The sequence below is a fragment of the Hetaerina americana genome, unplaced genomic scaffold, assembly GCF_022747635.1.
Source record: "Hetaerina americana unplaced genomic scaffold, ioHetAmer1.1.p SCAF_3, whole genome shotgun sequence".
Taxonomy (NCBI): domain Eukaryota; kingdom Metazoa; phylum Arthropoda; class Insecta; order Odonata; family Calopterygidae; genus Hetaerina; species Hetaerina americana.
In genome coordinates this window covers 55185168-55203493 of record NW_027286874.1, presented here as the reverse complement: position 1 = coordinate 55203493, position 18326 = coordinate 55185168, and the positions used below count along the sequence as shown (strand labels likewise).

The 18326-nt window shown below is 36.1% G+C and overlaps 1 protein-coding gene across 1 annotated transcript; it reads right to left on the bottom strand.

Annotated features, from left to right (window-relative positions):
- Nucleotides 1-5136: 5136 nt before the first annotated feature.
- On the bottom strand, nt 5137-10359 carry LOC139690690 (uncharacterized). The gene is made up of 2 exons (XM_071588195.1): nt 10134-10359; nt 5137-6029 (listed from the first exon to the last, which is right to left on the bottom strand). Exons 1-2 carry the CDS (start codon nt 10356-10358, stop codon nt 5367-5369), a joined length of 888 nt encoding a protein of 295 aa, XP_071444296.1. The 5' UTR covers nt 10359; the 3' UTR covers nt 5137-5366.
- Between the last annotated feature and the right edge of the window lie 7967 nt (nt 10360-18326).

Genomic DNA, 18326 nt, shown 5'->3' with positions numbered 1-18326 from the left:
CCTCTACGTAAGTTCCGTATTCAGTAAAACAATCGACGTTTGGTTTCTAAATGTAATCATTGGTCACGGCATATGTTTGGTGGTTTCAGCGTGGTTGGATAGTAGAGAGCGATGATTATATTGGTAAAAAAAAGTATTAGCAAAAGACCAACCACCAGTAATTACTCAAGTAGGTGCATTGTGAGCATTATCTACATTCTTTGATATTGATTAGTTGAATTTTAATGTGCTAATTATGAAATCATTAAAATACATGTATTTACCACATTTTGCACAGCCTGTCTCTCATAATTAATGAAATAAATGACTTCATTCGCTTGACATTGAACTCTAAACTAAGGAAGCCTATCCGTACGATATAAAAAATTTTTCTGTGATTTCCTTTCAAATATTCATTCACCCCTTCGGTGTGAATCGATGATAAAAATTCAACCTTAAATGAAAACAAATAAACACATTGACGTTCCTGAAGAAATCAGGAAAGGCCTTTCATTGGTCTTCACCCACCCACAATCCCACTCTGAACCCACCACCTTGAAACTGATACATGAATGTTCGACATATAAATGCGCACGTGTCTGCATTTCAGCGACAAAAAAAACAGTCATACAGGGTTCGCCGTTAGCACTTTCGCTTGCAATTATTTATTTTACATGGACAGAGATGAGCTCGGACACTTTCGAATTCCAAGACACTTTGTTCGGTGGGCGCAGGAGTGAAGGAAGGGGCGCAGGAAACGAGATGGAGAGACTCACAAAGGAGAGGCGAGGAAAAGAGAGTGAGGAGTGGGGGGGGGTAAGAAAGGGGGCGAGGTAGAGAGAGAGAGAGGAGGGGGAAGAGAGACGGGAAGAAAAAGAAGGAAGGAGATCCCAGTCCACTTCGACCCCACACCCACTCGAAAACGGCAGGAAAAGTTTCTCTCCGTTTGCGCCCGAGCGAGGGTGGGGGTCGAGAGGAGAGGTCGTTTCGGAGGGTGGGAGAAGGGGAAATGGGGACGGGGATAGAGCGAGGACAGGGTGGGAGACGAAGGAGGAAGAGAGGAGACAGTGAAAGTGGGAGGGGCCGCGGAGCGAAAGAGGCAGGGAGGTCGAGCCGGGAAGAATTGGGAGATGAAAAGGGGATGGGTAGTTTAGGGCGTGAAGCAGAGGTGTCAGGACAAAGTATTTCTGTAGATAATTGTTGGGCGTGTTTTGAGATCCAACTGGATTAGAGTACACCGCCAATTGGTAAAGCGCCGCGCTGCACAGTCCCAAAGTTAGGGAATACGAATGCTACCGGGGGCATAGTTTTTACAATGTCATATCAACTGGTTGTTATATATTGGTGTATTTTTTTACGATGCGAAAGTACTCGTATATTTACTATAAATCTGAGTACATCGAAAGCAAATAATATATATAAAAAAGAAGTTAGCTTTTGTTTATCCATATGACAAGGATCAGTTTAGTGAAGATTTACATGCACCGCAGACTAGTACAATGCAATTTCATGATCACTCGGTTTATGGCTTGGCTATCTATTGAGAGATCACACTTCAAATCGAGAGCAATAAAATACCCAAGCACCACTACATAAGCAATAGGTAAAAACAAGGTGCATACACCCTGATGAGCTTTGAAAGCGGCCTCTTACAGTTGATTAAGAAAAAAGTTTTAAAACGTTTGAGCAGTAATAGTGTCTAGTCGTGTGGGCGGAGGGGTAGGCAATAGGACCAATGGGATAGGGAAAGTGGGAGGACTACATATTGGAGTGTATCCTTATTTTAACGAATCATAGTGGCGGGTAAGAAAATGAAATAACTGGAGAATCTTTATCTAGTCAGTAAAAACTACCTAAGATACACGGTAAGCAGACCACATCGATTTCCTCTCTTTTTTCAGAAGCTATGATCCAACATATCTGTGCATCATGGTGCTTTGGTTATTTATTTCCTTTACATCTTTCAAAACAAAAAAAATTGTTAATCCTTTCTCCCGACACTCAATTATGACGTAAACCAAATATTTCTGAAAATCGAAAGATAAGTGTAGAAGTGAAATAGTCAACGGAGAGGATAAGTGAACGAAATGAATGATTTTTATCATTCCTGAGTAATGGACAAAGGCAAATAATCAAGATGTATGCTGGAAACACGTCCATTCACTCATTTCTCGTCCCTGGGGCCACTTCGTAAATCAGATCCGATATTTGAAACACGTATATTCCACACCCTAGAACGGAATATCCATTAACCACGGCCTTTGGCCCGAGTTGATTTAATAGGGCTGGAAGGGGCTCACTTGGCAATAATTGTTAGCCCAAAGGATTTTGAAATTAGCGCATTCATGGCAGGGGGGGCAATTTCGTTTCCCTCAGCCGCCTGCGGTTTCCCAGGAAGCCCTGGTGCCCAGAAAATCACGCAGCTTAGGGGTTTATCTGGGGGTGTCCAGAAGCATCGCCCGGATTTGGATCCCCCGGCCAGTGGCCCAACGACCAAGCCATGAGGTTAGCACGCCGCGCTGAAAAGACGTTCAAGAAAAACAACTCCATTCACCGGATGCCGTAATGGCAATCCCCTATTCGAGATGCGTTCGTTTTCCGTTGATTTTCACGGGCGAGTGATGGTCTTGAAATTTGCCGCTCCTCGCGGCTTCTCAAGTGAAGGAGACTTGGAGAGAATGGCGGAATAAGGAGGGAGAAGGAAGATGAGGGAAAGGAATCGGAAGCGCAAATAGCAAGCGCATCCGAAAACCGAACGTGAAGAATGCGTAACGGACGAGGGAAAGAAGCGAGGCAAGGAGAGCAAGAGGAAAGGGAAGGGGAGAAAGAGAGAGAATAGGGGGAGGGGAATTCAAAGGCGCCGTTACCGCTTGCGGCTATTTATAGAGCCGGTGCGCTCCCCGGTAGACTGACTGGCTGTCTGAATGAGAGCCGTGGGATCCCCAGTCCCCCAACTCTCATTCCCAGGGAGCTTCACTCACCCCCACCCCCTCGTTAATCCCGAACCCTCCCACCGTTAACCCCTCTCACAACCCTTTTCCACCTGCTTCGTCCACGGATCGAAGAGATCGAGAATGTGGGATGAAACCAGGATTGCTGCCTCTGGTGTTGCAAAGGGTTTCCTTTTTGGCTCATGGAACTTCTTTTTGACGAGGTGCCTTTCATTTTCCTCCGTCGGCGTTTTTATTCTCTTCGAGTGGGTAAAACGTCATCCTTGACGGGAGGGGTTGTCGAGAGGAGCTGAAAACTGGAGTAAGCAAATCTCTACAGCGGCGGAGCTTGGAAAATTTTCGAGAGTGAGTCAAACCAGTTGACGAGGTGCATGGAGAGGATATGCAAAATTGGGAATATGATAAGCAGGTACCATGTTGTCGGACTAACCTGAATGACAGTTACGTACTTGAGCACAGCTCAACTGACTTCGAGTCTTGCTTAGGGATCAACTCCTTCTCAGAGTTCACGCCTCTGCCTCTCACTTTCAACTACCACTTCTCCCACGATTGTCATTTTAGTTTGTTTAGATATGCGTTGGCTTTTGATTAACTCCTGTAAATAACATTAATTATCAGATAGCTAATCTACATCGTCTCATTTGAACAGAGCTCAAATAAATTACGAAACCGAATTCTCCCAAAATAATATATATAAACATTATGACGGTATAATTGCATAGATAGCTCCTTTGTGACGTCTTATAAAAAGATTAACCAAAATACAACTCACTTCGATATTTCGGTGGTCCCGGCCCCCTTCATCAGGGTACAAGGACTACTTTGCACCCTGATGAAGGTGGCTGGAGCCTCCGAAATATCGAAGTGAGTTGGTTTGTTTTGGTTGATATGTTTGTTTATTTACTAAAATTAAATGTAATTTTGCATAATATGTAAATATGTACACGCATTCAAATACGAAAACCCGCCATATGGCGATCATTGACTCATTGGAAATAGATATGAGGAAAGGGAATAGGAACACACATAAAAGGGTATGTGTAGGGTAAAGTGTTCCTATCCCCTTCCCTTGTATTTATTTCCCATCAGTGTGTATATAGTATATTGTCCCCTTCAAAGTAATCCCCATCGACTGCAACACACTTATGCCAGCGCTTGATCCAATCCTCGAAACATTTTTTATATTCGGTAGATGCAGTAATAGAATCCTCGCAGCGATTTGAACTCTTTAAGACTCGATTGATCCAATTGTTCCGAAATTTGAAGAGTAATTTCTAATTTTAAACTTCTTTAAATTTTAAAGATCTTGGAACAGTACCGTATCAATGAAATGAAGGCTCCCAGGAAAAAATCGGGACTAGGCAATCCCTTTTTCTGATCATTTATGACGGTGTCAAGCTAGTTGTCCATTACCGCGACTTGAACATAGAGGTGATTGTTTCGATCTCTCAGGTATGTAACCAAGGAAAAGGCCAATTAATTTTGATTAAAAATCTCTCCACGGTCAGCTAACTCCAAAAATGACTAATGCGAAAGAAGAGATGATATCTCAAATAGAAAAAAATTGCAGCTCAAACAGTTTTCCAATAAACCTAGAAACTAATATTACTATCGTCTCACAGGGTGGAGTTTCCTTTTGCAAGGATTCCTTACTTGAATTTCACCTTTTCAGGTACCAAAAACTTGATTAAAAAACGGGCTTAATCCTTACCGTCGACCTTTTTGAGTTCTTCTGTTATAAGTGGGAAAAAATCTGAATTAAAAATAATTACAAGAAATCCCTGATATTTTCAAGGTGGTAGAAGAATGGCTTTTCAGTCACGAAGTGCATGCACATGGATTTCATGTAATAGTGAAAGCATCAAATTTCATTCACTCCCCCTGACATTTTTTGAAAAAAAAAACAATGCCTAATCGCATTTGAAAGGATTCATCTATTTATAACTCACAACAAGCCTGTCTAAGATCATGCTAGATGTCTGTACCTCGAATTTGTACAATGAATTAGCAACGATACACCCATAGCCATGTCCATTCTGGTTTCAGCTTTCATAGTGTTTGAGATAAGTACCTCAATTTCCACGAAATATGAATTAATGAAAAAAGAAAATGGCTAAAATTAATGCAGAGGGTTCCAGGAAGCATCCAGGTGATTTTACATATTAATCCACAAGAGATAGATAAATAACATTTTATTTTTCCCGTACAAAACTTTTTCATCACAAGATCTTTGCATAACATAATCGACAAGTAAAAAGAGAAAGTAACTACTTCAACCTCTTTGGTTACAGTCATAATTACCTGCCACATATCATCAGACTAAAGTTTAAAAAAATACTGGGTTTTCCGGTAATTCATGACATACAAATTGAAGGAATAGGGAATCCATTTGGTTTGAAAGGTCAATGACATATATACAATTAAAACAGAAGTCTGTTAAAAAAACAGGGACTCCACTTCTTTAAGTATGCGATTTGTGACCAGTCGGCGAGTTGCAGGTGTTTCATTAAATGGTTGCTGCCCCTGAATTGACATCCCTTGCAACATTGAATTCAAGCCAAGAGTGGGTGTACTAGTCACCGATAATTCTTCACCAAAATCCTCAGTTACTAGCCACCTACCAGCCTGAGGAGTTTCAATCAATGACACTTCTTGTCTGCGCCAATTCTGTGGATCGAATGTGGATTCCAACTGCCTAGGCTTATCAACTGTACCCTGGATTTCAACTGTACCCTGGATTTCAACTGGAGTCTTACTTTTATCACTGTTGAAATCTGTTGCTATGTTTATAAGGGGGGAAGATGTACCTTCAAGAGGTACAGTGCAGTTCTGTGGTGGAAGAATTGTAGGTATTCCTGGTGGCTGTTCAGTGCCAACACAAATGACAGGAACTTGTTTCTCATTGATATTACCAGTCACTTGACGAGAAGCACCAGCAACATTTTCCAAAGGAACTTGTGAAACAGAGGATATCTCAATCCCCACACTTTGAATAGTATTAATATTACCAGGGTCAGAAATTAAAGCTCCTGGCTGATGCATGCCACCTGTCCACGATCCATTACCACTTAAATTTCCATTTGTCTTGTTTGAGTTTTCCTAGAAAGTAGAATGAACAAAAAGATTAAATGGGTACAAAACTTTCAAAGAATTTATGCAGAAAATGGAGATTAAATAAAATTCAAAACAGCATGTGAATTCGTAATAAGTGGTGACAAAAAAAATTTATACAAATTTGCTTCAAATTTATTTAAAAGAAGTCCACTTCAATCAATGATGATAAGAAACTCAAATGTCGCACAATGTTTCATTGTACTTCAACAGCACAGCAATTAGGGCTGCAGTACATTTTGAGCTTTCTCAGTTTATTTCTCATGCATTCTCATCAATATACTGTTCCCTTCACCCCAAGGGGAACAAGAGACCTCAAGTGGGGCTTCACAATTTTTCTGTAGGTTTTATCTTATGTGGTATTTCAGTATTCTGAATTTTAACTTCATGGGTCTTCTGATAGTAGACTAAAATGTACGTACATTATTGATGATAACATAAATACACATTTATGTATATGATACAGAGAAGACAATACATTTAAAGGCCTCTTATTATAAAGGGTGTAAGAATTTTGATGTTAAATACTTTGAAGGTTGCTAGGTCTTACAATTATGAGTACACATGTAAGCACTTTTTCTCTCTATGTAAGGTGTCCAAAATTCATTAGTTACAGAGTTAAGACAACACAGTACTTTAATAAAAAATATTTGTTAGTAACGAGTAAAATGCTTCAAATTCCATAAAAGTCAAGGGTAATGGTTTGAATCTTTTGTCTATTGAGAAAAAGCACACCTTAAAAAAAGTGTTGCCTTTTTCCAGGATATGACCAACATTTTTTTTAGATAGAACCAGAAATGGGTGTTTAAGGATCCAAAAACATTAAAAACTACATTCTTACCCTGCAAGAATTCACGGAAAATGTAGAGACAATCCTGACTGTGACAATGCGATGTAATACATTTAGAAATGGGCTATAAAAAGGCAGAGCACATTTTCTTGTGCTTTTAATTGGGGGCAAAAGCCATGTTAAACTTATTAGTGTCTCAAAACTGTTCTTTCATTTACTGAACCTACATTCCACAAAAAACAGAGTTTACCTGCTAATGTACAAGGACTAATCTCATTTCCTTGAAAGAAACAAAATACGAGTTCTGTCCAATAAATACGCAAAATGGTGCAATCTGGTGGCCATCATGCGGACCAACTAGTGGCACTAGCTGCCTGAGACCCAATGAGCCCGCTGCGCTTGGTGGATCGTCGAGCTGTGCATTTGGTGCCAGTTATATTAGTTTCTGTTGTCCTTGTTTTTACCGTTTGTCGAAAATGGAAATTGACGAAATCATGGAGCAACAAATCAACATTAAGTTTTTGGTGTGAAGTGCAGTAAAAGTTATCAAGAAATTACTCAAATACTGACAGCTGCTTACGGTGATAATGCTCTGAATAAAACATCCATTTTCAAGTGGGTTAAATCAAGAAAAAGCCGATCGAAAATTAAAGTCATGCTCCTCGTTTTCTTTGATTTTTAAGGTGTTGTTCATCATGAATTTCTTCCTGAAGGAAAAACAGTAAATGCTGAGTTCTACCTTACAGTTCTCAAGCATTTGAGAGGTTGCATGCACCATTTGCAAACAAATTTGACTCACGGCAACGGCACCTGAACATTCAGCACTGATTTTTCGCCAGTTTCTGGTAAAAAATTCAATCACCATCCTTGATTATCCTCCTTATTCACCAGATCTCGCCCCAGCAACTTTTTCCTACTCCCAAAATGCAAAAATGTGATGAGGGGAAATCACTGGGAAGATATGGACTCAATAAAGCAGGAAATGATGAGAAAAGTAAAAAGGCTATCTGCCGAGGACTTCCAAGGGTGCTTTAAACAGTGGAATAGAAGATGGAATAAGTGCATAGCAATGAATGGAGAGGATTTTAAAAGGGGAAAAATTGAAATTGACTAAATTTTGCAAAATAAAGTTTATTGGCCTCAATCTGCATACTTATTGGACAGACCTCATAAGACTCAGAGAGTAAGTAGCTCTTTCTGGTCTTACCATAATGAATGTAAAAAATATTTGTGGATTTTAATTGTACTCTAGTATGTGTACCTTTAATTATACTACTCATGCCTTAAATCCTTTATTATAACTGGGGACCTTTCCCCAAAAATGAGAATTGAAAGTGATAGTTCTATGTGCATAAAAATATTAGAAATGGTGAAAACAATATAATGTGAAAGTGAAGATACAACTTCTTATATTTACTAGTTTCACATCCCACCTGAAATTTTAAAGTTTAAAATTTGAGTAGCCAAATATGTCAAGGTTTCCACTATTATGGCCTCTGCACACAGGCAGATGTTCACATTAATACAGGAGGAACTAGCTTCCAGGAGATGAGAAATAATTTGTTTTTTTTTTACTAAGTTGAACATGGGGTTATTTATTCACTTATCATTCTGCAATCAAAGAATACTATAGGGAAACAGTAAAGTGTGTGAGGGTTAACAGGGACCTTACTTGGCAAAGAACTGTTTCAGAATCATGGGGTGTGTAGGACAGGGAGATGTGTGTAATATTGCCAAGGTTTTCCAACATTTTTTTAGCAAGTTCATGAGGCATGCATGTGGGGGAGTGGAAGGAGTCCCAACCAGGGATCCAAGGGTGTCTGTGCTTTAGTATGCATGTAATGCAGATGTATTCTGGATGTGCTGTACAACTGTACTCCTCAAATGAATCTTAAGTGCATAATCTAATACAAAAGTTAGTTTTTGGGAGTTGAAATAATGAGCAGGATGTTGAATTCAGTGTAATATGGGAAGCAGTTGGAAGTGGTGAATGAGTCTCGATATTTTTGGCAGGTAGTCTGAGAAGAATGGCTGTATTCAGATTCAGTGGTGGGATAAGTATGTATGCAGGCAGGATTATGGTGGGCTAAACTATGAGCCTTACAAGGAATTAGGTTCTTTTCAAAAAGGGTCCATTCAATATTTGTAGAACAGTTCTGCTGCATGAGTCTGAAATGTGGATGTGCCAGGCTAAGCATGTGAGCAGAAAAACTGCAGTGGGCATGACTTCTTGGAGTGGGGACTCGAAAAATGAGGATGAACTACGTGAGGTGGTACCTGAATGAGTGTGAAATAGGTGATAGTGTGCAATTTAAATGAAAGGAATGGATTAATTAGTTTAGGGCATGTGGAATGAGTAAAGAGGACTGACCAGGCCAAAGTAGCAGCATGGTAGCATGACTCAGAAAGGATGAGGTCACACTCGAGACATAGGATTAAATGCGATGGATGTCTCTATTAAAAATAGGAATGGGTGAAGCAACAAAAACAATAGGAAGTGTGGGAAGAGACTCATGAATGATGAAGAAACAAGAGAGGTGTAATGGGATAAACTAGACGATTAGACAGTAAAACGGTGAAACATGCTACTGGCTAATCCAAAAAAAGATGCACCATTCTGATGGGTATGCATGAAAGAGGTCATGCATCTCAGGTAAAACAAAAGGAAATACATTTTGTAGGACATGAGCTGAACAAAGAAGTAACAAGAAATACAGAGACCCAACTTTCAAAACTCCCCTCTAGCTTGTGGCTTGGCTATGATTTCACACATCCCCTGTGAGAAGCATCATCAAAATGACTCAAAATATTTAATCTGAAGGTTTTTAGCATATATTGCTCAAAATAATATTTATGACAGTTCACAGTCTTCCCTCCTCCCTTTTAAGAAAATTTTGCTGGAAAAATAAACACTTTTCAACAATTCAAAAATAATGCTTTGTGAATCTTGATACCTCAAGCTAAAAAAGTTAACTTTTATGAACATACATAATCTACACTTAGAAATATGTAATAATGTTATGTCATTAATGAGAGGTGACTAACTGGACAAATCATAGCATTTCCAAATAAAAGCACAAATATTTTAAGCATAAAAAGAAAGTAAGAAATTCAATATGATTAACATCAGGTGTTCAAGCAGTAAATAGCAACTAATTTTATTCCAAGTTTGTAGGAGTTTTTCTCACTTTCATGAGAGAAACTTTTTGGGGAGGTTTATACAACATTTCCAGCTATCAATTTTTCCGATAAACCATAAAAAGGTCAATTAAATGTAAAACTATTAAAACAATTGATGTTACCTTTAATAATGCATCAAGGCAAGTTGTAAATTCCTCTACTTCTTTCTTTTGCTTATTATACAATTCTACTCTCTCTTGGAAGTGGCGTATGTGAAGACTGTTCAACCTTGCCATCAGATCGTGGAAAGCATCGCCAGATAATTCCCTTGCAACTGCACTGGCTTGCAGCTGCTGTGTAGTCTGAGGATCCTTATCAAGAGGAACACCCTGGAGAACACTACTCATTCCATAAACTTCACTTTTCTGATTCCTTGTCAGAATATTATTGTCAACAGTGTACAGTTCCACGATTTCCTCACTCTTCTTCTCATGAATCCTCTTTAACCCATCTTTTTTAGCCACATCAAGATCTGGAGAGGTTTCTATGCCCATATTTTTCAAAATTGTTTTTGTTTTATCTGACAATTTCAATTTTTCATTGCTATTACTCTTTACAGAGTCATATTTTGATATGTCAAACTGTTTTCCAAGGGAAGGATAGTCTTTTTTCTGCTCCCCTTTTTGAAGTAAATCCAGCCTGAATGGTGAGGGTGAGTTCCCCATCACCCTTGTGGGATTCAGAGGATACAGCATTGACTCGTCAACATCCTGATAGCTATCATGCTCTATTCCTGGAGAGTGGAAAGGTGATTCCTCTACACTTTCCAATTCCTATGAGGAAATAAAAGAAAGTGTAATGATGAAAGAGAAAATGTTAAGTCTAAAAGCTATCGGCCAATGTTAATGATACTCCCATTCAGTTAGGACAAGCTCCAACAGCAACCTTTGCAAAATGGCTGAGTGAGTACAATTAATTACTAAACATAGCAAAAACAATTTTTACTTGGTTGTGCTACCCTACTGCAGTAAAAGTAAACAAACACAAACACATCAATAATTTCAACTAACATTTCTACAGCTTAAAGAAATAAAACCAAGGCAAGAAAACAAGGTTAGTAGTTGATGCCTAGCTTCAATGCACCTCCATACATGTATGAACATCCTTCACACAGTAAAATGAAATTCGTAAAAAAATAGAACAACATACATTGAATTGAAACAGTTTTCATGCAACTCAACTTCCATGACTTGAACCATGACTTTGACATGGAACCACCTTTAACATGGTCTTTCATATAATGTTATCATTTTGGTGCTTGGCAGGTGGTAACAAATAGCCAATTTACATGTAATAATTGATTTTTAACTGCAAAGCTGGAATAATTTAATACTTAGTAGAACTTGTTGGCATATTTGAATTAATCAACCCAGATGGAGATAAATGAAAAACACAGACAGATGGAAAAGAAGTATCAGAATTAGACCTGGAATGTTAATTTAAAAATTATAACTAAAGTTTTTAATTCCAATTGCTTGAGTGGGTAATTCACTTACAGTTTTATGGAAAGATAGTCGTCGGGTGATAGAAAGGCGTGAGCTCACTTCCTGTAATGCAATTAACAAAAAATTTGAAATTATTTGGTTAAAAATATAATTGCATGTCAACTACACAATTTTCCAAAAGTTTTTTTGAATGAATAGATTAAAAATTATGACAAGCACGAAGTATGGCGGACTGATATTCGAGATAAAGCATTAGGCAGTCTTATGCTAAGTTCAAATGGAATTGCTAAATCATGAAAGAAAGGCCTATCCCATTCTGCATAACAGTCATGGTTTCCCAAATAAATAGGATGAAAATATCAATTTGTAGGAGTACAAATTTCATAATTTTAGTAGAACCACCAGAATTTTCCATTGGCGGTAATGTTATCAAAATAAATTCAGATCTGATCATCAATCTGAAAATTACTAGGTCAGAACTGGAGGCATTGGTGCAGTGTAACCAGCATTGGAGGAGTGGCATGATTAGTAAAAGGAGATGTAGATCAAAATTTATGATGAATTTATTCATTAACTTGAGTATCTTTTACAAAAAAGATATATATATATATATATATATATATATATATATATATATATATACTTTTACTAAAAAGATATATATATATATATATATATATATATATATATGTATATACATAATAAAATGCATAATTATTGTTTAAAATACTACAGGTCACATAAATTAAGAACTAAATTATACAATACAGAAGAAATTATGGTCAACAGGAATTAAGATTTTGGTGGGATATTTTACTTAAATATATTGAATATAGTTAGTTTCAAAATATAATTATTTTGACTAATATGTTATTAGTAGAGCACTTAGGATATCAATAATTCAAATTGTTGACTTGTAATAATTTGAAAATTACAGAATTAATGGGATACTAACAGTATAAGGGGATTAAAATGCCTATTTAATTAGGTATGCACAATGAATGTCCCAGGACAAAAAAAAACAGAAGTATGTAGCAATAGAGTATTTTTAACACTTTGTGCCCTTGCCTTTTTGCTTCCTAATAGCTGCTAGTTAACTGCATATATGCACATAACATTACTTACACGGAAAAAAATTTGGTGACAATTTTAACGAAAAAGGAAATATACATTGATGTTACTCTATGGTATCCTTTAATTGGGTCAAATCAAAAGAATACAACACCTAGCAAATGCACAGAGTAGATTGATACTCCTTAATTAAATAACTTCAACTGCTTGTGCTTTAAGATTACAATAAATTTAGGAGGCCAATTAGAGCAGGAGGAGACCATGGCAATCATAAACTTTAAATTATATGAAGTTAACTGGACTCGAAGTTAAACACTGTAGTGAATATGATCAGTCAACGGATGTTGCTAAAAAATATGGCCAGCTTGGCTTGAAAGGAGAAATTGAATTTACTACGCATGTACATGATTAAGAACATGCAAAATGGAGGAAGTTGCTGCAAGAGTTAATGATGCACCTGATAAATATTGCAGTGCTACAAGTAATAACATGAAGAGTGAATGTATTAATTTTCACAAAGAAGGAGAATATGCTATTCTTTAGCAGACCTGACATTATAAACTAAGGACAATATGAAAAAGGATTTATTGTTATAAAAAAAGCAAGGAAGTTGGTAATTGGATTTCAAACAATTAACGAAAATCTGTACAAACTAAGAGTTAAATAAAAAATCCATAATATCCATTTTCTTTATATATATAGGCACCAACAGAACGTGCAGATAACAATATGATAAAAAAGTACACAGCACATTGGAAAGAGAATGAGAAAAAGCACCAAAACATGATGCCTTAATAGTTTAAATTTATATGATAAGATAGGGAAGGAAAAAAGCATGAAAAAGTAACAGGAAAATAAACATAGTTTATTCAATATTTCCAATGGAAATAGAGACAATGTGTGAAATGGCCAAAAAACAATTATTAATCATTACCAGCACATCTATCCAAAAGAAATCATTTAGGCATCTAGAAAATGCTTATTACAATCAAATTGATCATATGATGATATCTAAAAGATATGCAGCATCTTTAATAGATTGGCGAGTAAACCAATGTGCAAAATAGGACTTATGCCATTTTCAGGCGATCGGAGGAATAAGAATGTATATCTTTCACACTAAAATAGATGGGTGATAGAACTGAAACAGGGTGCACTGAAAAGCTTAAGATGACAGTAGTATGAAAAAAATATGAAATTCACCTTGGAAAAGAATAAAATAATCAAGTACAACAGAAGAGAAGTAGAAGAAAATCAATAAATGGGCTAGTAGAAGAAGAGACTCGAGATTCTGAAAATAGAAAGAAATGGGGAGTAGTAAAGTGAAATAACAAAGAGAAAATGCTTTCAGCAAGCAACGAGAGCCCCGATATGGAGGAGTATAGAATAAAGATGCTGAAAGCATTTAACATTATAAGGAGATACAAGAGAGAACTAGTAAAAAAAAACATAACAAATAAAGGAAAAGCAGGAAGTTCATGAAAACATGATAGGAGTGGCATTAAGATAGAAACATAGAGCTGAGGTCTATGCGGATCAGTTTAGAAGAAGGCCCAATAGAAAAAAATTCTTAACAAGAGGCAATGTTAATAAACAGAACTACATCAAAATGGAGATAAAGAAATAACATGAGGAATTATGGACGAAGATGTGGTAATGCCGAGATTAGGAAATAATGAACCTAAATAATTCGGAGAGTAAAGAATAAAGAAACCACCAGGCATTGACTTTTTCCAACAAAATTACTAAAAAAAATTGAGGGAGTTATGTATGAACAAAACAAAATATGACCTGATTAATAAATTAGGGAAATAGAAAGACGGCCCAATGAGTGGAAAGATGGGATAATTCCAATCCATAAAAAGGTGACAAGACACAGTTCAACAACTACAGGGGCATAACATTATTGAAGAATATAACTTCAATAACGTCAATATCATTTCCATGTCTCAACAGATGTCAGATAGGTTTTCTCGTATGCACAATCATCACTGTGGTTAAATCTTGCATTAAATGCTGCAGTATAAATGTAAGACTCAACAGGCAATTATAAGTGTTATTTTAAAAGTTTCAGGGATCATCCACCAAAGGTGATAAATATCAAAGTGCTCACTACACATTTCACTTCACTGAATGCCAAAAGCTCGACTTCAGCAGCAATTGACTGCTCATGACCTATGTCAAATCAAATTAATGAATCACAATAGGTTTTAAGGGAACTGGAATATCATAATCTCATCAGAATAGCTAGACTCAATTTTTCTCTCTCTATCCTTTCCCTCTTCTCTCCTTTTTGTTCAACTTCAAGATAATGGTCTTCACAATTGCAATTTCTTAATTGTTCATACACAAATCATCTTCCAAACCCTCAAAATCTACGAATGTATGGTAATATTATATAAATCCAATAAATGACACAAACACCCCTAAATTATGCATTCATCCTCAAAAGACAAAATTTTAAATACTCTATCCCAAAGAATAAATACCAAAAAAGCAAACTTCATTATGGCTGTCAAATTTCCTTAATGCATGAGTTTTCCAGATGGAGAGTTCGTTTTTTTACTCTCGCTTGAGAGACTTCATTCGAAATATTTCCACTCAAATGACATTTCAAGGAGGGAATGCCCTCTGGTGGAGGTCCTAAGGATAATGGGCCAAAACTTTCATAAAATTATCTCTATGCTATAAAAAATGCTTCAAATATAGTCTTTAACGTAGATAAAATTGGTGGATATCAAAACTACGTATCATATTAACGATAATGTATGAATTTAGAGGCAAAAATTTGGCAGGAAGAGCGTCGATTCTTGAAAAGATATATCAAACGAATTACATTTGTATATGATTTTCACACCATGATGATAGGAAGAATGATGGCAAAAAAATCACGTTAAACATATCCATGCAAACTAAATATAATTTTAGGAAATCAATTACCTTTCGCTCGTTCTTAGCACCGAGTGTATGACCACCCAAAACATTTCGTTTTGCTCCTCTACTTTCGTTTTCCTTATTTGCTGATTTGCCGCTAGAAGGCTTTGATATGATCTTATTTGCTGAAAATGACAGTAAGTTATTCATAAATTAATAAATCATGACTCCAAGCGTGAGTTAAAATTTTACTTTGTACCAGTCAAAGAACAATAAAAATATAAATACGGCTTTCAAAGCTTAAGCCACTATGCGTCAGACTTGCCTATTTTGGAGTTACCACTCCTATTTCTTTCACCCATTATAGTCATTCTTCTTGAGCGGTTGGTCCACATACTTCTGTCCATCAGGGCTTAATAATATCTCAATTCCCTCGGTCAATGCAAAAAATTTCTTTCGTTAGGACAACGGTTAGGAACAAGCTAGGTATTCTAATTTCCCCACCAAGATGCAGCTATGTTTAGAAGAGACAAAAAATAAAACACTTCAACTAAGATGACCAAATGATCACATATACATGTATCCTGCAGTTAAAGGGACGAGGAATAGCACGAGGTCCTACAATGCACGATTTCAATAAATTCAAACACCGTCCCCCATCATGAAAACGGTTACGATATGGCGCATGCGCATGTAAGTTCGTTAAAACAAAACAAATCGACGTTGTGTGAAGACGTATACGACATATATTGTATTAATGCCATTTAAGCCTGCTCAAATGGAATAGATGAGAATATTTTAAATAAAAACATATTAAATTATAAAAATCCTATTTGTTTTTATAACTTCAGTATAAAGTGGAATATTCATCTATTTATGAAAAACTTTCACTAAATTGACCGGTATATTGCGCGAACATTTCGACAAAATAGTATTTATTCAAAGTGTATTTGATTTATTCAGGACCATAGCATGTTAGTTAAAAACTTTATCTGTCAAATTAAACCGGGACAAAATTTGATTAGATTGAATGTTATTCGTCCAATAAAGTTTTTAATATTTTTAACATTACTAAAATACTACCCTTTACTTCCTGATCTAGGCTATGCATGCTGGCTAATTCGGTTAAAGATTCTGGGAAAGCATTAAAAAAGAAAGGCGGAAATTGAATCTTCCAAAAAAATACAGGCCCAGGTCACAAATGATATTTTTTTATTCTCCACAAAGTGGCGATCCACTGAGTAGCCATAAATTCTATTTTCTCTTAAAAACATTGGTGGGTTGCCATCAATGACCATAACATTAATGATAAATATTGATGATCTAATTCATTCCTCCTCGATAATACCTATCTCATTATCTGGGAACGTTGGTTACAAAGACAAATCTCAGTGGACAAATTAATTTTTGTTTCTACATTTTATTTATGGTAATTTTTATCCGAAGAATTCCCACTATATAGTATGTAGGGTACGGGGGAAATAAAATATTGGGTGGACTAAAACAAACACCTGATATATTTCAGTTAGTAGTTGGGTCTGCAAAAGAAAAAGGTAACAACCCCAAGAAGTAAAACTAGATTCCTCAAAATGGGGTTTAAGCAGTAAGCCAGTGACCAAATCACATAAAATGCACATACTTACAGATTTTAAAAAATCAAGAGAGATATGATAGAAACTAATGATAACTGTGAGTGAAATAAGAGCAAATGAAAATGAATTGTTGAAAAAATAAAAGTGAAAGGGGATTTGCAAGAAGAATTAGTAAATATTTTGCCATGAAAAAGTATCAATTTAGGATTATAAAGGGCACTAAAAATAAAACAGCATTAATATTGCTGCAATCTTCAGAGAGAAATACTAATAATGTAATTGTCTGTTCATGCAGTCAGTAGACATGGAATTTAGTCATGTGAAAACAGCCTTAAAAAAAGTATAAGTAAAAAATTCTGTCATCAAGAAATCATTCTGACATCCAGAAGATGCAAAGTTACGATCTAGCGCTACCCAAAAACAGGCTAAGGAATGGTTTGATGTTAATCATTTACAATTAAATACTAACAAAACTCAGCATATTGTGTGCAGTCTTAAATCAAAAATAACTGATATTGAAACTGCTAAAATACTAGGAATTTATATTGATACAAAACTTAATTGGGAGACTCACATCAGTCAGACCTGTAATAAACTTAGTAAAGCTGTTTATATGTTAAGAAAGCTCAACTTTATCATTTCAAATGAGTATCGTTTAACACTTTACCATGCCTTCTTTCAATGTCATTTGAATTATGGTGTTGAGTTATGGGGTCATTCCCCTCATGTTAAACAAATTTTGCTACTGCAAAAGAGAGCTATTCGCTCTCTTGCTAATATACCACCACGTGATTCCTGCAAACCTTTTTTTATTAGGTATAGAATCATGACTGTATTTTGTTTTTATATCTTTAAGGCTCTGATTCATGTGAAAGTTAATCTAGAAACTTACCAATTAAGATCCAACCTCCATAACTATTCCACAAGAGGTAAATCGAATCTAAATACTACTTATTGTAGATTGTCATCAACTTACAACACATTTCACAATATGAGCATACGACTGTATAACTATCTGCCTACTCAGTTGAAATCAGATGGTATCCAGAGTTTCAAGAATAGGGTATATACCTGGTTACTTGCTCACCCACTTTACTCATTGGATGAATTCTTTTGTGACAATCTTCATCACATTTAAGAACTTATGTTTATATATTAAGTAATATTACGATTGACGACATTTAATATGGTTGTACCATTTTTAAAATGAATAAAGTATTATTATTATTATTATTATTAGTAATCCATACTAATATAGGTAGCAAGAATTTGACTGCTTACGTTATAAACCTTACACGGTAAGCCCTTTTGATTGGATTTTATTCCAAATTAT

Excerpts from the sequence above, each read along its gene's own strand:
- LOC139690690 (XM_071588195.1), bottom strand. The coding sequence starts at position 10,358 with ATGAGTAGTGTTCTCCAGGGTGTTCCTCTTGATAAGGATCCTCAGACT. Across the intron at positions 6,030-10,133 it reads GCCTTGATGCATTATTAAAG|GAAAACTCAAACAAGACAAA; the intron begins GTAACATCAATT and ends TCTACTTTCTAG.